The sequence below is a fragment of the Uloborus diversus genome, chromosome 5 (assembly GCF_026930045.1).
Source record: "Uloborus diversus isolate 005 chromosome 5, Udiv.v.3.1, whole genome shotgun sequence".
Taxonomy (NCBI): Eukaryota; Metazoa; Arthropoda; class Arachnida; order Araneae; family Uloboridae; genus Uloborus; species Uloborus diversus.
In genome coordinates, this window is record NC_072735.1 from 123741258 (window position 1) to 123758540 (window position 17283).

General features: G+C 33.0%; 1 protein-coding gene across 1 annotated transcript in view; it reads left to right on the top strand.

Moving 5' to 3' along the window:
- LOC129222361 (sodium/potassium/calcium exchanger 4-like) overlaps positions 1–17283 on the top strand; it is a 34627-nt gene that overhangs the window by 14475 nt on the left and 2869 nt on the right. The window contains exons 4-8 of the mRNA XM_054856858.1: positions 211–317; positions 4829–4929; positions 7082–7172; positions 12009–12227; positions 15057–15285. Of these exons, the coding sequence (XP_054712833.1) occupies positions 211–317; positions 4829–4929; positions 7082–7172; positions 12009–12227; positions 15057–15285 (747 nt within the window). The remainder of the gene's footprint in view (positions 1–210; positions 318–4828; positions 4930–7081; positions 7173–12008; positions 12228–15056; positions 15286–17283) is intronic.

Genomic DNA, 17283 nt, shown 5'->3' on the forward strand with positions numbered 1-17283 from the left:
ATATGAATAATAATAATTGCACTTTTAGCTTCTTACGTTGCACAAACGACAGTAGCTCCAATCTGTCTTTTGTGAACCTGCAGGATAATCTGAGAATCAGGCTCGGATAGAACTCTGCTTTTCGATTGTTTTTCGTAAAGTTTGGATATTTTATGTAAAAACGTACAATAACAAACAGTGTGGTGATTAATGTTATTATATTTGAGTTAGGTTCTTTCGTAACGAAAGGTGATATTGGAATTGGCACCATTGTTGGGTCAGCCGTCTTCAACATTTTGGGAGTGACAAGTGTCACTGGATTGCTGCTATGGAAACAAGTTAGTGCTTATATATTCACTTTTGAAATTAAATGCCCATATCTCAAAAGAGCTCAATATATGAACCTAGGGCAAATGTTTAAAAATCTTTTTTGCTGCTGTGCAATACTATAAATCAAACAAATTTGACGGTTATTTTTCATTTCTACCCAGGGAAATACACGAATGGTCTAATAATGAAATTGTTTTTGTAAAAGTATCAGTTGAAAGAACACACTGTTAAAACTGCAGGTTTCTTATGGTACCTTTTAAAGTGAAACGTTTTAGCATTAAAGGCATCCCCTTAAGGGAGCCAGAAGATGTCTTAATGGAGCCAAAGGAGCCGAATGGCACCCTTAGAGGTGTCATCGGGTGCTATACAGAACCAATTGGCACCTTTAAGTGTCCATAGACCAAATGGCACCCTTAAGGGAATGCAAGAGGTACCCTTAAACAGCGTTGCACCTTAAAATTTCACTATGACCTTAGTTTCCCCTGTTATCGAAATATAAGGTTTTGAAGTAGGTCGATATTTTAAGAATATACTCTACAAATTGAGTGAGAAATGAAAAGTTATAAAAACGGTGCTCAGAATATCGATATCCTCAAATGTTTACGAAGCTACATTGACTTTTTAAGTGTTCATTTCTAGCTAAATTTCGCGAGTTTTTTTTTTTTTTTCTTTAATGCGGCCCCAATAACTCATAGGATCTCATGTTCTGATGACTGGGAGCGAAGACAAATGATTTATGAGGCAAGAAACAAATTTCACTATGCTCTTTCAGTTGCTACTTTTAAAAATATTTTTCATTAACGTGTGGTTTCCTGGTAAGTATAATATAATCGATTTAGCTTATAGTTCCCAATGTGAAAGTCACTATTATGTTGATGTTTTAAAGTTTTGTAATGTTTGAACGAAAAATTTGATTTTTTTAGCTTTAAAGTGCAACGAAATGTTATTTAAATATAAGCGCACGTATAATGCAAAAGATAGTCAAAAATGTTGACTTTCTTGAAAGTATTTAGTAACATATTTATGTTTTGCTTCAAAATTAAATGTCACTTAATTTCAATTATACTTAATTTGCTTTCTATATTATTTTTTGACATCTTAAAACAAATGTTTTGATATTTCCTTTGAAACATTCTTAAATTTTGAGAACATTTGTCTTTTTTTTTTCAAATTTATTTATACGAAAAATTGAAATTCTTCATTAAAATTATTTTATATTTACATGTTTCTCACTAACATTTCGAGGTTAGGATTTGATAGTATCGGTATAATCACTTGAGATAATTTTACTTTGATCGGAAATGCAGGCTTCCGAAATGGATCTTAAAACTGATAGATCAAGTGTTCAGCGATAGGTCTGATAGGTTAAGCGTGATAGTCAAACGCCAAGTAAACGTATCCCGGGAGGGGGTATCTTCATTTAAAAACTAGAACATGGGGTGAAAATTATTTCAAAGAAAATTCGATACACGACAGGAAAAACTTGTTACCTGAAAGTAAAAAAAAAAAAAAAAACTCAGATCCTGCAATTTAGAGTACGAGTAAATTTTTGAGAAATTGTGATTTCTGATACAAAAGGAAAAACCACCTACTCATTACTCTATTAAGCACAATTGAGAAAGTTTTATGTCACTGTAAGTAAAATCATTCATAAAAATTTGAAGAAAAAGATGATGAAGCCTGAAATTAAAGTGCTTTTGCCAAATCAGGATGTAGAAAAAAATAAAAGAAGCAAATTGTAGAAATGTATATGAAACGCACGTTGATTTCCACAAAATGAAATTGGTGGTAAACACAAAATGAGTTTTCAGTGTATCTTAGGAAGTGTAATAAAAGAAAAAACTATTTTCAATTCCATATATAAATGTCAAAAATAATGGTACATAATGATTTCGGCAATTTAGAGAAAAGTTATTAAAGAGATTCATGATAAAATGCGAAACATTTTCCTTTTGAGTTTCTGTCAGACGTAGGTTCATTCATAAACTCATAAGTCTTGCGTTGAAAAAGAGATTCCTTCGAACCCCGAAACAAGAGTTCATAGTTTTTATTTCTACTTTATGTCTTTTACATTTACTTCAATTGTTCACGATTTGTGCTTGTTGATTTTGTTGCAATTTTAAATTTAAACTCAAAAATGTTTAATCCAAAATTACAAGAAAGATTCATTGCACCATTAGCAGAATGTTTTAGATCAGATATATTAGAAGACAAAATTTCAGTGCTATATAGAAAAGAAATTAATAAAGCGAAACTTCTCATGTCTAAAGCAAGAAGAGCGCCTTATTTAGCAAAGAAAAAAATTAGTCACACAAATGGAATAAAAACTTCAAAAAATACTTGACGCTTATCCTATGGGCTCTTGACCGATGGGTTCGTATAAACGAGTCTTAGAAATGTGGTATCCAGACGTATCCACGAAGATATCTTACTCAACTCGGAAAGTTACCAAAGAATGAAATGAAACTGACATGATGGTGATGTTTTGTATTAATTCCTTCGAAATTCGAGATCGAGTTCCATTTAAATACAACGTCAAAGCATGCTGTTAGATCAACACAAAAATCATGAATCATTCAAATTGAGCATTAAAATTTTTCCAATCTTTTTTCATTCATTGCGGAGTACTTATGCATTGAAATGAATTCCTCAATTGGACATATGTTGTTGTTTCACGTTGTTCATTTTAATGGTATTTAGTAATTTGCTTTAGATGTATTTCGCTGAAAATGCTTTCTTTTGTGCTTATACTCAGGGGCGAAGCGAACTTATATTTATGGGTGGGCAGAAATTCTCAATTTGTTGAGTGGAACTCCAAATTTCGCCAAATGATGATAAGTTTGCCGAACAGAACTCCAAATGTTGACATTTTACCGAATCGTCAGACAAAATTTTCCGAATAAGGAAATTTTTGAGAGGTCACGATGACCTCCCGTGACCTTCCATCGGGAAACCCTGCTTATATACTGATACTAATAACATTCTCTGAGTTGAATTGGAGAAAAATGTTCAGCTGCGATTTTTATTTATCATCAAAATGACGTACCACAAAGGCTATAAATATATACAACGATATCATCAGATTTTGGTGGTGAAATATTAACAGCGTGTTATATCACGCATAACATATAATAACTTCAAAGCCTGCTCAATATAGTTTTAGAGTAAATAACGAAGTGAAGCTTTCCATTGTCCGTTTAAGAAAAAATTTCCCTTTATCATTGAATAAAACCAAATACCGTGTTTTGTTGTTTCAGCAGGCTCTTCTCTGCTGCGTGACGAAAGCTTAACGCAATATCTCCGCCAAATCTGACCGCAATTCCTGATATGATTCAAGCTTGTGACGTCAACAAGGAATCATTTATTTTCTTGAGATATGTAAACGGCACTTTTTGAACTTTGAGCCGTTTGGAAATGTTAGTAATTCCTTTTGTAGTATTTCTCTGGGAAAAATAAAAGAAAAATAATTCTTTCAATTCGGAATTTGCCTTTTCGTCAAATAAAGAAGGCTTACACCAGTATGAATAATATAGCCACGGTGGAGACAGCAACATAATTGTGTTCTATTTTTACTATCATTACTATCGGAAATGTTCATAATTCCTTCAGTGGAATTTTTCCAGGGAGTTCTTTCAATTTAGAGTTTTCCATTTCGTCAAATAAAGAAGGCTTACTACCAATATGAAAAACATAATCACGGGAAGACAACCGCAGAATTAACTGAATACTATTTTATTATCGTTATTATAAAATTGTTCATAATTCCTTCCGTAGTATTTCTTTGAAAAATAAAAGGAGTTTTTTCAATTTGGAGTTGGCCATTTCGTCAAGTAAAGAAGACTTATACCAGTACGAACAATAATAACCGCGGGGAAGCAACAACAGAATAAACTGTGTACTATTTTTCAGCACTGCATTTTATTTATCGATGACCTACTGATAACATTTTCTGATAGCGACGAATGAGGAAAATCTAAGTTTGGAAAATAAATATTGGACTTTTCACTTCATCACATAGTTCTTGTTCAAAGGGTGATTTGGTTAGCGAATTTTTTTAGAGGGACCTGTTAGATTATTCCCCTAAAAACCATTTAATTGATACGCAAATTAAATATTCTGCAAGAATAAGAAACTTTCAAATTTGCAATCTGATTTTTTCACACAGGAAAATTTTAGCTTCAAATCTAAGCAAAACAAATCTTTATCCTTTTTTGGGGGAGGGGGGGGGGGGAGTAAACAAGGAACTTGGTAGAATAATGTTTTTTTTTAAAACCAATTATCATTATCAAATAAATAAATAAATAAATTTTTCATTTATTTTAGTTCAAGTACTTTATAGTACTAGTACTATAAAGAAAGTTTGATAATTTGAGTAAGTATTTCGTAATAGAGAACTAGCAAACACATTATTATTATTATTATTATTATTGTTATTGTTATTGTTACTATTGTTATTATTGTTATTAGTATTATTATTATTATTTGCTCTTAATAACAATAATGCTGTTTTTATTTTTAGGAATCACCCGTCGATTGGTTTCCAATTTCAAGGGATTGTCTAGTGTATATTTTTTCAGTAACTACTCTAATTTGCATTATACAAGACAACGTGGTTACTGGGTACGAATATATTTGGTATTTTATTATTTACTATAGGCACCCACACGGCTTTGCTCGTAGTAGAAAATTAAAAGGTCATTTGATTCGCCTGTATATTGACAAATAATGAATGATGAATTTCTCGCCAATTTGCTGTATTCATTTGCTCGCCCATGTTACGGTTCCACGTTACGATAATTTGGAAATTTACTCGTTCACGTTATGATAATTTGCTCTGTAAGATATTCTTAAGATTGGAATAGAAAAAGAATAAAATCGAATTTTCGAAAAATCGCTTCAAGGTGCTCACCCCATACTACGAACTAATTCTGTGCCAAATTTCACGAAAATCGGCCGAACGGTCTAGGCGCTATGCGCGTAACAGACATACAGACCTCCAGAGACAGACTTTCAGCTTTATTATTAGTAAAGATGTTGTACGGATTTGACCATGTTTGAAACGATTTTACTTACAGTTGAAATTAATGCATCTGATTACAATTAACGGGCACTCAACGATTGCAATTACATTGTTGATTAATATTAGGTTTTTTAACTTTTCTTCAGACGAAAAAAAAAGTCCTTTTATTTTCTATTTTTACTTTCTTTTTCTAGGTACAATGACTTACTCGGTCAATCATGCACAACTTTTATATTTTTTGCTCATTTTAGTTATTTGTGACTCTTAAAATAAGTACAATGATTTCTCCCCCCCCCCCAAAAAAAAACAGAAAAAAAATTATACTAGAACTATTAAATAAATGGCAGATCCCAAAAGAAGCATGGCTTTGTCGATTAGCTGGTTATGATGACAATTACATTTTTGAATCCAGTTGATTCGATTTGTGAATAAATACATTGAGAACTGGACTACATAGACGAATATGATTACATGTAAAGACTAATTGGGCATACGATTTCTTTGGCACATAAGTTTACTTACAATTATTCACTCTCACCAACAACAATTATTTACTTTTTTATATAAATTATAGTTTTTAATTCGAAACAAGGTTTAATTGTTCACAAGTTACATTCAAGTTTGAGGCTGCATTTACTCAAAGATATTTCTTTTCTTTCTTTCTTTTTTTTTTAAGGAAAGAAATAATAAAAACTCGTTCAAAACTAAGTGAGTCTACTGCAACGTATGTCAACATGGTATTTTCAGTGTTAAATAGCGCATTGTTTCTGTCAAAATTATAATTCACATGTTCTTAGCCTTATTGGTCAAATCCACGTCCCTCTACTCTATTCTGAGAGTTGTCATTCATAAATTTATTGGTCGATTCAAGCAATATCAAGTGTTTTTTTTTTTTTTTTCATTAATTTTATTCATACAGCAAAAAACTAAAAATATATTCAGTCTTGGAAACGTTTTAAAATTTCGGAAGGAAATATTTCATTTCTAACGTTATTGTATTTTTTAAGAAAAATCTTTTTAAATATTTGCTAGACGCTAATGTAAAACATTTTTGAATTGTTCAAGGAATAGCCTTAAAATGACCGCATCCAAAATCATTTTAAGCAAATATTTTAAGGCAAATTGTTATTATTGAAAATGCTTGACCGTAGCAAATCCAATTAAGAGTTACATAAGATTTAAATTTATCTGTGAAGTTCATTTGTTTTTTCTTTCAACATTAAACATACTCTCAATATTACTTAATTATAATATGAATGTTACATTTATTTGACACTTTGCACATTCTTTAACTCTTTAAGTACAATGAAACTAAAGTTCATTATCTTTTTTTTTCCAACAACAATACACTTATAGATTAAGCAGTGTTTATTCTATTTATTTATTTATTTATTTTTCATCTTTGTAATTTTAATATTTGAATTGACCACAAACAACAGAAATTTTAAACTGAAATTCGACAAAAGTTAAAATGAAATGTTATTGACTGTTTTTCCTATTCGCTTCAAACTGCCAAAGAAAAAAAAATACTTTTCTAAAATTTTTTTTAATAAACTTTAAATGTTTATTCTCATTTTTAACTTTTTAAATAATTTAATAGCATTCAAAATCTGATTTTTAATTGCTACGTACTGAAAAAATGTTTAGCGCCTTTAATGTTCACTATATTTGATGTTTATAATGATACATTAATGTAGCTCAAGTAGGGTAAAAAAAGTCCAGTAAAGAAAAAATATTCTTATTTTTCTACAGCCTTGAATCTGTCTTGTTACTGGTGATGTTTGCTGTATACATTGCTGTAATGTATTTCAACTCTAGCATTAGAGAATGGGGTGAAGGAACTGTAAGTATGAAGAGGAAATAGTGCTCCTTTTGTAAAATAAAGAGTTAGTTATTTCAATTTTCTACAAATTTCATTTTATTACACATAAGAGAAGTTCTGAGTGAAATATAGCAGTTTTCTGACAAAAGAAAAATCAAACAGTTGCAGCAATCAATCATAGATTAAGGATTCAAACCAGTTTTTACAAAATCTGTTTTTACAAAATCAAATAAATGATACCTATACAAATTTTAAATGAAAATAATCGAATTATGTCATTTTGTAGTGTATCGGGCCATTCTACGAAAAACGGTAATTTTGTTCCGAACGTGACGCCTCATATATTTCATTAAAAATAATAATTTGAAAGGGTAATGATGAAATTTTTATTGCTTAGCAAGTTACAAACAAAAGTGTGATTTCTTAAGCAAAAGATTTCGTCATTACTTTTTAAAATAATTACTTTGAAATGAAATATATGAACGGTCACGTGCTGGACAAAGTGACTACTTTTTCGTGGAATGGCCCTATACATAATTTTTTTCAATGGTATAAACTATTGTTTCTCAACAAATGAGATATGTGTTCCTTACATTGAAACCTTTACCCACAAAATCTACTATTTATTTTACCATTAATATATGAATACAACACAAATGTTAACTAATTCATAAGCAAGTCACAAGTGGTTGACTTTTGAGGTCTCGCAGTTCAAAGATTCAAATAAATTAAATTTTTACTAACAAAAATGTTTAATGAAATATAACTGTCAGGAGCATCTTTATATCAGGGGCAAAGATTAAAATTTTGGTAACCCCTCTTTAATTAAAATACTGAAAGGTGTGACAAAATGTTAATGACATATAAGTGTCTTTTTGTCTCACACGTAACGGTGAAATGGCCCTATTGTTAATAACGATATCGTCTAAAAGTAGAAGAATATAAAATAGAATACCCTTCTGACAGCACAAAATAAAAATTGGACAAATAAAAACTATCATCATGTAAAACTACCTTAACTTTTTGTCTCTGAAACGATTATAGTTTAGAATTAAGAGTTATAGGTACTGAAAGTTCAGTCAGCCCCTGAACATTTTACTCATAACACGTTATCATTCTCAGAGACTGATATCTCAGACAAAAAAGTCAATTAGTTGTTATGGTTTTTTTTTATTAATAGCTAAATTGTCTAATCATATATAAGAGTACTAGAGTAAATATCCTTCTAAAAATACAACACATTAACCAAATAAATAATAAATTCCTGTAAAACTGATCTTGACCTTCCATCTCTTAGGAGGATATAGTTTAAGGCTAGCTATTATAGGTAGTGTTTTTCAGCCCCTGAACAATTCCTTCTTGGAGACGGATACTTCAAAAAAAAAAAAAAAAAAGGGAGGGGGAGAGAGAAATTGAGAAAAAGGAAAAAAAAGCGAAATAGTTCACACTTGCCATCAGGAAGAAAAAAAAAAACTTTAATTTGGAACAACAGCTATTTCGAGAGATTGAGAAAGTTGATTGCAACTAAAAGATTGATTCTCTGATTCTCTAGCTATACCAGTTCTGGCATAGTAGTGCATTGATGATTGATACATATATTACTAAATGAATGTTTGCAGCTTTTGTTCTCGTTATTATATTAAATCCATCTTAAAGGAAAAGTGAAAGAAAGAAAGGAAAGAAAAACATTTAAGCTGTAAAACTGTTACTAATGAATAACGAATGTATGACGTTGGACCGTTTTAGTCAATTCAATATACGTAATGTTACTTACTGTTGATTCCATCATTGCCTGACGAGGACCATTAAAACCGCCTGAAAAACATTAGCTAATGGATGATTCTTGCATTTAAGTGAAACTTAAACATTATGTGCAGATCGTTCATGAATACAATGTAGATTAGAGTATACGATTATGACACTTTTGAAGTCATTTAAAATGTTCTTCGAGAAAATTAAAGATGTTGTTACGTCAAAAAATCAGTAATGATTCTCACAAGAGGGATTAGTGAATGTCCAATTTTAAAGAAAATAGAACCATGTAATATTCATTAATAATTTAGAGGTCTTTTTTTGTGCAATTAATACGATGTCACTAACAAGTAAAATTATGCCTGCTTTGCACAAGTGTATATTTCATGGGAGCAAAAAAAGAAGTAATTACAAGTACAGGACGCTCTTAATGTACATTTTTATTATATTATTAAATAGAATACTTCAGTTAGATATCAGCTTTTCATTACAGTTGCACTAACTATGTTGCTAATCGTATTAATTGCTGAACACAATAGAATTGCACATTTAACATTTAAAATGTTAATTGTTCAATTTATTTTAACTATACTATCTGACCACCAATGAGATGGAAAGGTGAAGATCCGGTTTAGAGGCATAAACGGACCCGTCTAATCATTTACAGGGGTGCCAGCTTTTTTCCGATGTGTGTTAGCCCTAAAATTAAGCAGAGTCATATTGAACTGAATGAATCACAAACTTTGAGGAATAATCCAATAAAGGTTCAGTTTTAATCCATTTTTGTGCTTTACTCAATGTGAAAGTGCTCCTTCGTTACAACTTCCTTCGTCCACCATTGAAGTGGTTGAACGATGTCAGAGCGCATGCGCAAACAAGTCACCCATGTATTCCTTGGACTGTTGGCACCTTATTAGCCTCATTCACCCAGTGTGGTGCCAAAAGTCATCTTTAACACATTTCATTCCATTGCACCCTGATGCACCGTTTATTCACTCTAAGGGGGGAACACTGCACCCATTAGGCACCTCTTGCTCTAACAGTTACTGTGTAACCAATTTTAACCTTTTGATGTCAGCATCAAAAAGCCTGTTTCGATCAAACTTACCAGACTTAGATCTTATACCCAGACTCACTTTTTAGCCTACTTTCCCAGTAAAAGCCAGAAAAAGGAGAAAAAAAAGCATGAAAGAAGGCTTAATGCATCTTAAAAATGTCGCGAAAAACAAAAAAAAAAAAAAAATCAAAAATAAATAAAATAATTAAATAAATATCGAAAAATTAAAAATTGGAAAGTAGGGTATTGAGATGGGGAAAAATGTCTGTCGGTCGGTCTGTCGGTCTGTCTGTCTGTCCCCCCCCCCTAATAACTTTTGAATGAATAGTAAGATTCGAACAAACTTTTTTATGTTCGAAAGATCTCGGCGAGAACACCTCATTCCCATATTTCACTTTTTGATTTGAACTATTTTTTTATTCAATTTTGAACAGTTCAAAAAACTTAACATTAGCGCCTACGGGGAAACTGAAAGTCAATGTAGATTCCGTACTTGAAGGCGGATTCATTTCAAACAAATTTTGTTGGAAATATCTCTTGACGCCAAACTCCAGACTCCGACTCCGAGAATTTAGAGGCACCTGACTCCTGTGCCCGACAATTAATCGCACTCCGACTCCCCGACTTCGACTCCGACTTCGTAGCTTTGGCAAAAATTTATACACGGAGGACAAATGACTGACTCCGATTCTTGGATATTCTTCTCCGACTCCTTTATCCCGAAATGAGATCGACTCCGACTTCGACTCCGCAGCTATGGTTTTAACTGTGAAATAATTATTGTTGATATGATTTGTTTTTATTTTCACGCTAAAGTTTTAATTTAGGTATTCAGTTTTCGGCGAATAAACTCGAAGTCATTTATGTTTCTACATAACGATTTGCGCAGACGATTTTTTTTTTTTTTTTTTTTTGAGCAATCACGATTGCTTATTGTTCTCATTTGACCGTTTTTGGTGTCCGTGCCTTTTTCAACTTGGGCCAGAAGCCTTTGCAGCACCAACGCCCACCGTCCTCTGCTGGCGGCGCGGCTGCTCCGGTTTTGAGCTATCCGATCTCCTGATCGGAGGCGTCCATGTCCTACACACACGCACGTTCACACACACACACACACACACACACACACACGACTTCACACACATACACTCACACACGCCTACGTGCATACACACAGGTCTACGCACACACACAACTATGCACACGTAACCGCCCAGGAGGAGAAGCAGGCTTGGGGGGGGGGGGGACAGGAGCTGTTTCTAGAAACAATAACTCCAATGAGTAGGGTCCTGTCTCAGTTCGTGATTGCGAAAAACATAATTTGGATTCAAAATTTCAGAATTCAAATTAATTTTTTTTTTTTTTTTTTTTTTTTGACAATGAAAAGTTATTCTTTAAGTTTACATTTTATTGTTTTTATTTATTTTGGTAAGTGCATTAATTCATTTAAAAAATTATTTTTGGCAACAGGGGAAAAAGAAACGATTTTTTTTTTTGATATGATGTATTTATTTTAATAAGCTTATTAATTTTAATTATTATTTTTTCGTTTTGAAAGCTGTTAAAGAATTTTTTTTAAGGGAAAAAAGTGTATTAGCTGCTTTGTTTAGAAGGTGCTGCTTTTTTTTACGCATCTAATTTTTTTAGATGTGTGAGGAATACTTTATTCCTAGAAATTAGAAAAAAATATGTTTGAAACAATTTGCGATTTTTGCTATTTTTGAGAATATTGATTAGGTATTAGAAAGTAGTATGGGTATACGGGAAAGTAGGCTCGTATAGTTCTAGACGGAACTTCTTGTTAAGAAGATGTAATGTTTGTCGTTAGAAGATAAGTTGAAATCTTTGACCGTTGTCAATTCTTGCCCTTTAGGATTGGTAATTTATTGACAATTTGTGCTCAACGTTGCAAAGAAATCCCTTGCTCTAAGGGCCAAGAACTGAAGTTTTAAACCCTTATGAGAACAAGGTGTCTTTGGTACAAGTACTGTGCAACCTATTTCAACCTTTTGATGCCAGCGACAAAACGCTTAAAGCATACGTTTTTGCAGATGGACGATCTTCACAGGTGGTGGAAGAAGAGTCGTCGCGCAAGAGCAACTTCTTTCAGACATCGTAGGCCATCGTTGTCACTCAAAGCCAGCAGAATTGGTGATCCTCGTCTGTTTTTGACTTCACCCCTGGCTATGCAAGATACCTCTGTAGATGATGATGATTCAGATTTAAAAGATACTGCAGGTGACGATAATCAAAGTGATATTACGACATCAGTAAGTCTATTTTCTTATTACTGCCTCTCAAAGTTTTGTTTCTTGCGGTTAATGGTTTATTTCAAAATTTCTTGCGATCATCTTGACCGCTGTAAATATTCCACAAATTTCGATTATAAAATTATAAACTCCACCTAGTCTCTGTCTAACAAGCTTTAATTATTTTAGAACTGCTTCATAAAACTTTGTGTAATGGTTATTTCGCATAGACGGCCACAGCAATAAATTCTTTGCCACATACTTTCAGAGAGCACTGCTCTACAGAATTTAACGAACCCGCCATCGTGTAGTTAATCATTACTAACATATTTCGTCCCATTATTGAAAAAAAAAAAATCTTTTACCCAGAGGTAGATGATTTCATCGTTGCGTTGTAACAAAGCAAAGAATAGGCAAATGCTCACCTGTAGGCTGTAGGTGTCATAACCATATGAGCTACCATTTGGGACAGATGTTTTTTTGCCGTCGAAATTGATAAAGTCGGTAGAGTTCTTTTTACAACAACGTAATATTTTAATCGTGTGCGAGTGTGTGTACGTGTGTTGCAACCACAAATCTCCTCTTTTCTTGCCACTGTAGTAAAAGGAAAAACAGGAGAAATCCTTTAGACGCGAGTGGTCAGTAATATTAATTTCATTAGTAGCTACATTTTGAAAATAGTGGCCTTTTTTAATTCAAGTGTAACACACTGTATTTTCACTTTCTTCTATATCTAATATATAGGAGAAAAATTGGTTTCGTGCAAAATTTCGAATTTCGACGGATTCGTACGTTTTGAGGTATGTTGAGTCCATTTCCATCATTTTTGGAAAATGTCTCTGCGTGTGGGGGGGGAGGGGCATCTGTATGTGTGTGGCCGCTCTACAGCAAAAACTACCACATGAAATCGAACAAAATTCGGTACACATATGTGCCCCTATGTGAACTTGTGCCCATTGGTTTTTGGTGTGAATTCCTCCAAGGGGAGGGGGGTGGAGCAATGGAATGGTTCTTGCGTTATGCGTGTCTGCTATTCCCCAAGAAGTAACAGGCGAAATAAAACAAAATTTGGTTCATATGTTGTCCCTAAAAAGTACAGATGCTGATTCAATTTTGGTGTCAATAGCTCAAACGGGGAGTTGAGCTGCAAAACTTTTTTGTCGTCACTTGTGACTGCTATATCTCTAGAAATAATTAACGAATCAAACAAAAATGTATCGACAAGTAGCCCTTAGAGGGTACAAGAGCTGATTCTATTTTGGCGTCACTAGCTGAAAAGGGAGTGGTGCAATCGAGCCTTTTTCATTGCGGGGGATATTTCTCAAGAAGTAATGCTACGTTCTGGATGAAATTTGAAATAATTTGAACCTATATGTCAACAGGCGTTGATTCAATTTTGGCGATAATCACTCCAAGAGGTGCTGATTTTTTTTTTCTTGTGCGAATAAAATAGTTTTATTAATGCAACAATAAGAAGACAAATCGTAATAGAGTGTCGTCTACGTATTTCGCGTGATTTTATTTGTTGGGAAATGATCGGAAATATTATCTCAATGATTTATTAATAAATAAAATATTTTTAATTATTCAAACAAGGCTTTTAAAATAACTTTCAATTTTCTCTCTTTGCTTTGCTTTTGCCCAAAAGTTTTTTTTAAATTATTTCTTTTTAATGTTCGATTTTTCAAACAAGGCGTGGTCTTCATGACGTCACAAATGATGCACTTTGGCGCATCTTTCTACCACGTTTCCACGTTATGATAATCGAGAAGCGAATTAAATATTGCGCTCTGTGAATGGCAACAGTGTTTGGCATTTCATCATTTGTTATGTCATCGGCATTAGCGTAAACAATGAAAGCGCGCCGGTTAAACCAATTTTTTAAAATATTAAACTTAAACAAATTATTTAAAAAATGGTCAGATCCTATATTTTTAGCCATGCTCTTTCAGAAAAAAAAACTTTTAAAATTTTGGAAACGACCCCATTCGGAAATTGGGACGTTCGTCAAGTTTTTGTGTGCGTAATTTTAATTTTGCTGGGAATATTGCTTCCTCGACAAACATGGGGTGAAATCAGAATTCATAAGAAAGATATAAAAGAAAGTTTCTTGATAGCCACAACATACTATTTTTAAGGTACTAGGTCATATAAGTTCAATAAATTAAAACATACATGTTGCATCTTGATTTTGGTGAAAAATATTTTACCTATTACTTTTTCCCTTTTGTAGTCTTTATGGTCATTATTTTACTTTTTTAGGTGCCAGTTGAGAAATGATTTTTCAATTGCCATTTGTTTTTATTTTGTCACCCTGTGGAGCGTGGCGATCGCTAATTTTGCTTTTGACTCTACGGTTGTGAAAAATATTTTAACATCATTTTTAAACATAATCTTTAAAACATAATTTTCGTTTTGTGATTTTTTAGGGTTTCAAAATTCGTTTAAAAGCATTACCTAAGCAAAGTTTCGACATCAATGACCATTTATTGTATTTATCAATTCTATTAGTTATACGCATTCAATAAACTGTGTCTGTTATTGCTACTAACTTTATTCATACAATTTTAGTTTTGCGCTTCCAATTGTTAGTTTCCGCAAATTGCAATTTAGAGTTCATGCAAAGATGCTTAACCTATTGCAGAATTTTTGTTTCTACGTAACATTAAAATAAAATATCATTTCGTACTATATTCGTTCGAGCCGACAAAGCAACAAACCTCTTGTTCTTACTTGTACTAAAACAGCTTTGATATTCAATGATTGATTCATGATTTATCATTATAAATGATACAAAACACGTTGATGTCTGAAGATATTTTTTCAATTCATAATATATTTTAATTTCAGTCGGAAGAATCAGATTTGGACGATGATTTGTCTCCTTGGACAATTCCGCAGGACAGTGGCTTCCAGTTCACACTCTGGGTGATAACATGGCCTGCCTTAGTTATCATTACTTCCACAATTCCATCTTGCAGGAAACCAAACCAGGGAAATTTCGTCATCACATTTATATGTTCTGTCATTTGGATCGGAGTCATATCGTATCTGTGTTCGTGGATGGTTACGATTATTAGTAAGTATTTTAGTGTAGATATAAGTAATTGTTCAGCCCCCACCCCATACTCTACCCTCCGTGCACCACCTTTCTTTTTGACAATCACGATTGCTTATTGTTCTCACTTGGCTGTTTTTTGATGTCCTTTGATTTTATTTTCCCACCGCCACCCTCTGCAGCATCACCGTCGATCGGCTCCTCACGATGCTGCTCCTATAGCGAAAGCCGTTTCGAGGTTGAATCCATGTCCTACACACACGCGCATACATGCACAACTACACACGCACGCACACACATACACACAAACACATACACACACTACACGAACACATACACACATACATACAGACACATGCACACATGCAAACAACTACCCACAGATTCATGCCTGCACACAGACACAAACACATACGCCTACACACACATACACATACCCCCCCCCCACATACACATATTCATACACACAACTACTCACACACTTATGCCTGCACACACACAAACACACATGCCTACACACATACACATACCCCTACACATAACACACACACCCCTACATACAACACACATACCCCTACACACAACACACATACCCCTTACACACCAACACACACGCCTACATACACACACTCGTGACTGCGAAAAACATAATTTGAATTCAAGATGTCAAAATTCAAATTATTATTATTATTATTATTTTTTCAATTTAAGAAAGTTTTGAGTTCGGACCGCAAACAGCAATCCCAATATGATAAAACTATAATCATCGTAATTACTACGATAAAAATAAATATTTACAACCCATATGAAAATTCTAATTTATTTTCGATTATTTATTTTAAATGTGCCATAGATCTGACGGACGTGAGTGCTACATGGATTGAAAAAAGAAAATTTTTTTATGTTTATTATTCCTTACTGGATTTTTTATTTTTTATTTATTTATTTTTTTTTTACTCGTTACTTTTCCTTTATTTTGTGACAGTAGTATCAAACCACTTTGCATCATGACGAATTTCTTACTACTATTATATATGCGAAAGTTTGTCTGTATGGATGTATGGATGTATGGATGTATGGATGTTTGTTACTCTTTCACGCAAAAACTACTGAACGGATTTTCATAAAACTTTACAATAATATAGCTTATGCATCAGAATAACACATAGGGTAGTTTTCATCGCGTTATGGGGGGCAGAACCCCCTTAGGGGGGGGCAATAAAACACAATTTTTATATAAATTCTCTAATATTGGGATGAAAAAATACTTGCACATATTTCCATTATATGTCCATCGAAAGCTCTGATTTTTCTGCTGAAGATGGCACCTGTTCGAAATTTCAAAGTAGAATAAAAAACGAGTTATGAGCTTTTTAGTTCCATGTTCGAAGGCTTTCCTCAACTCAATACAGTATTTAGTGTATCATCTCAACTCCCTGTTGATAGCGGCAATTGTTGTATTGTTGACTATCTTTGCTTTTCGTGACTGTTCAAGGCTTTTCTCAAGTCAAATCTTGAATTAAGATTTTTGCACAAGATTGGCAAATAATACATGATTTGGCTGATCATTTTCCACTTAAACGGAACTTTAATGTAATTAATGGTTTTTATTATTATTTATGCTGATTGAACGCTTACTCATTATCCAATCAACCAGCAGATCGCCAAAATTTTTGCAGAAAGATTTCCGTAGCTGATGCATTTGGCAGTTTTTTCAACGTCGCTGTTTTTGAAGCCGAAGACTACGTCATAATGTTTCTCAGCTTTCACCATGTGAACAAAATATCGCCAATCAAAGAATTTTCAAAAGACTTTTTTTACTGTGTTAAATAATCCAGCAACTAAATTAGGCAAATCCATAATCAGCACAAAAACTTCCATTAATTTTCCTTTTTGCACAATTTCAAACAATCACCAGATTTTACAACTTATTTTGGAAACATTTCGGATGAAACTGTGTAGCGCCATTTTATGGTGACCAAAAGTATCTCAGAATCTGGCGACGATATCTCTGTAACG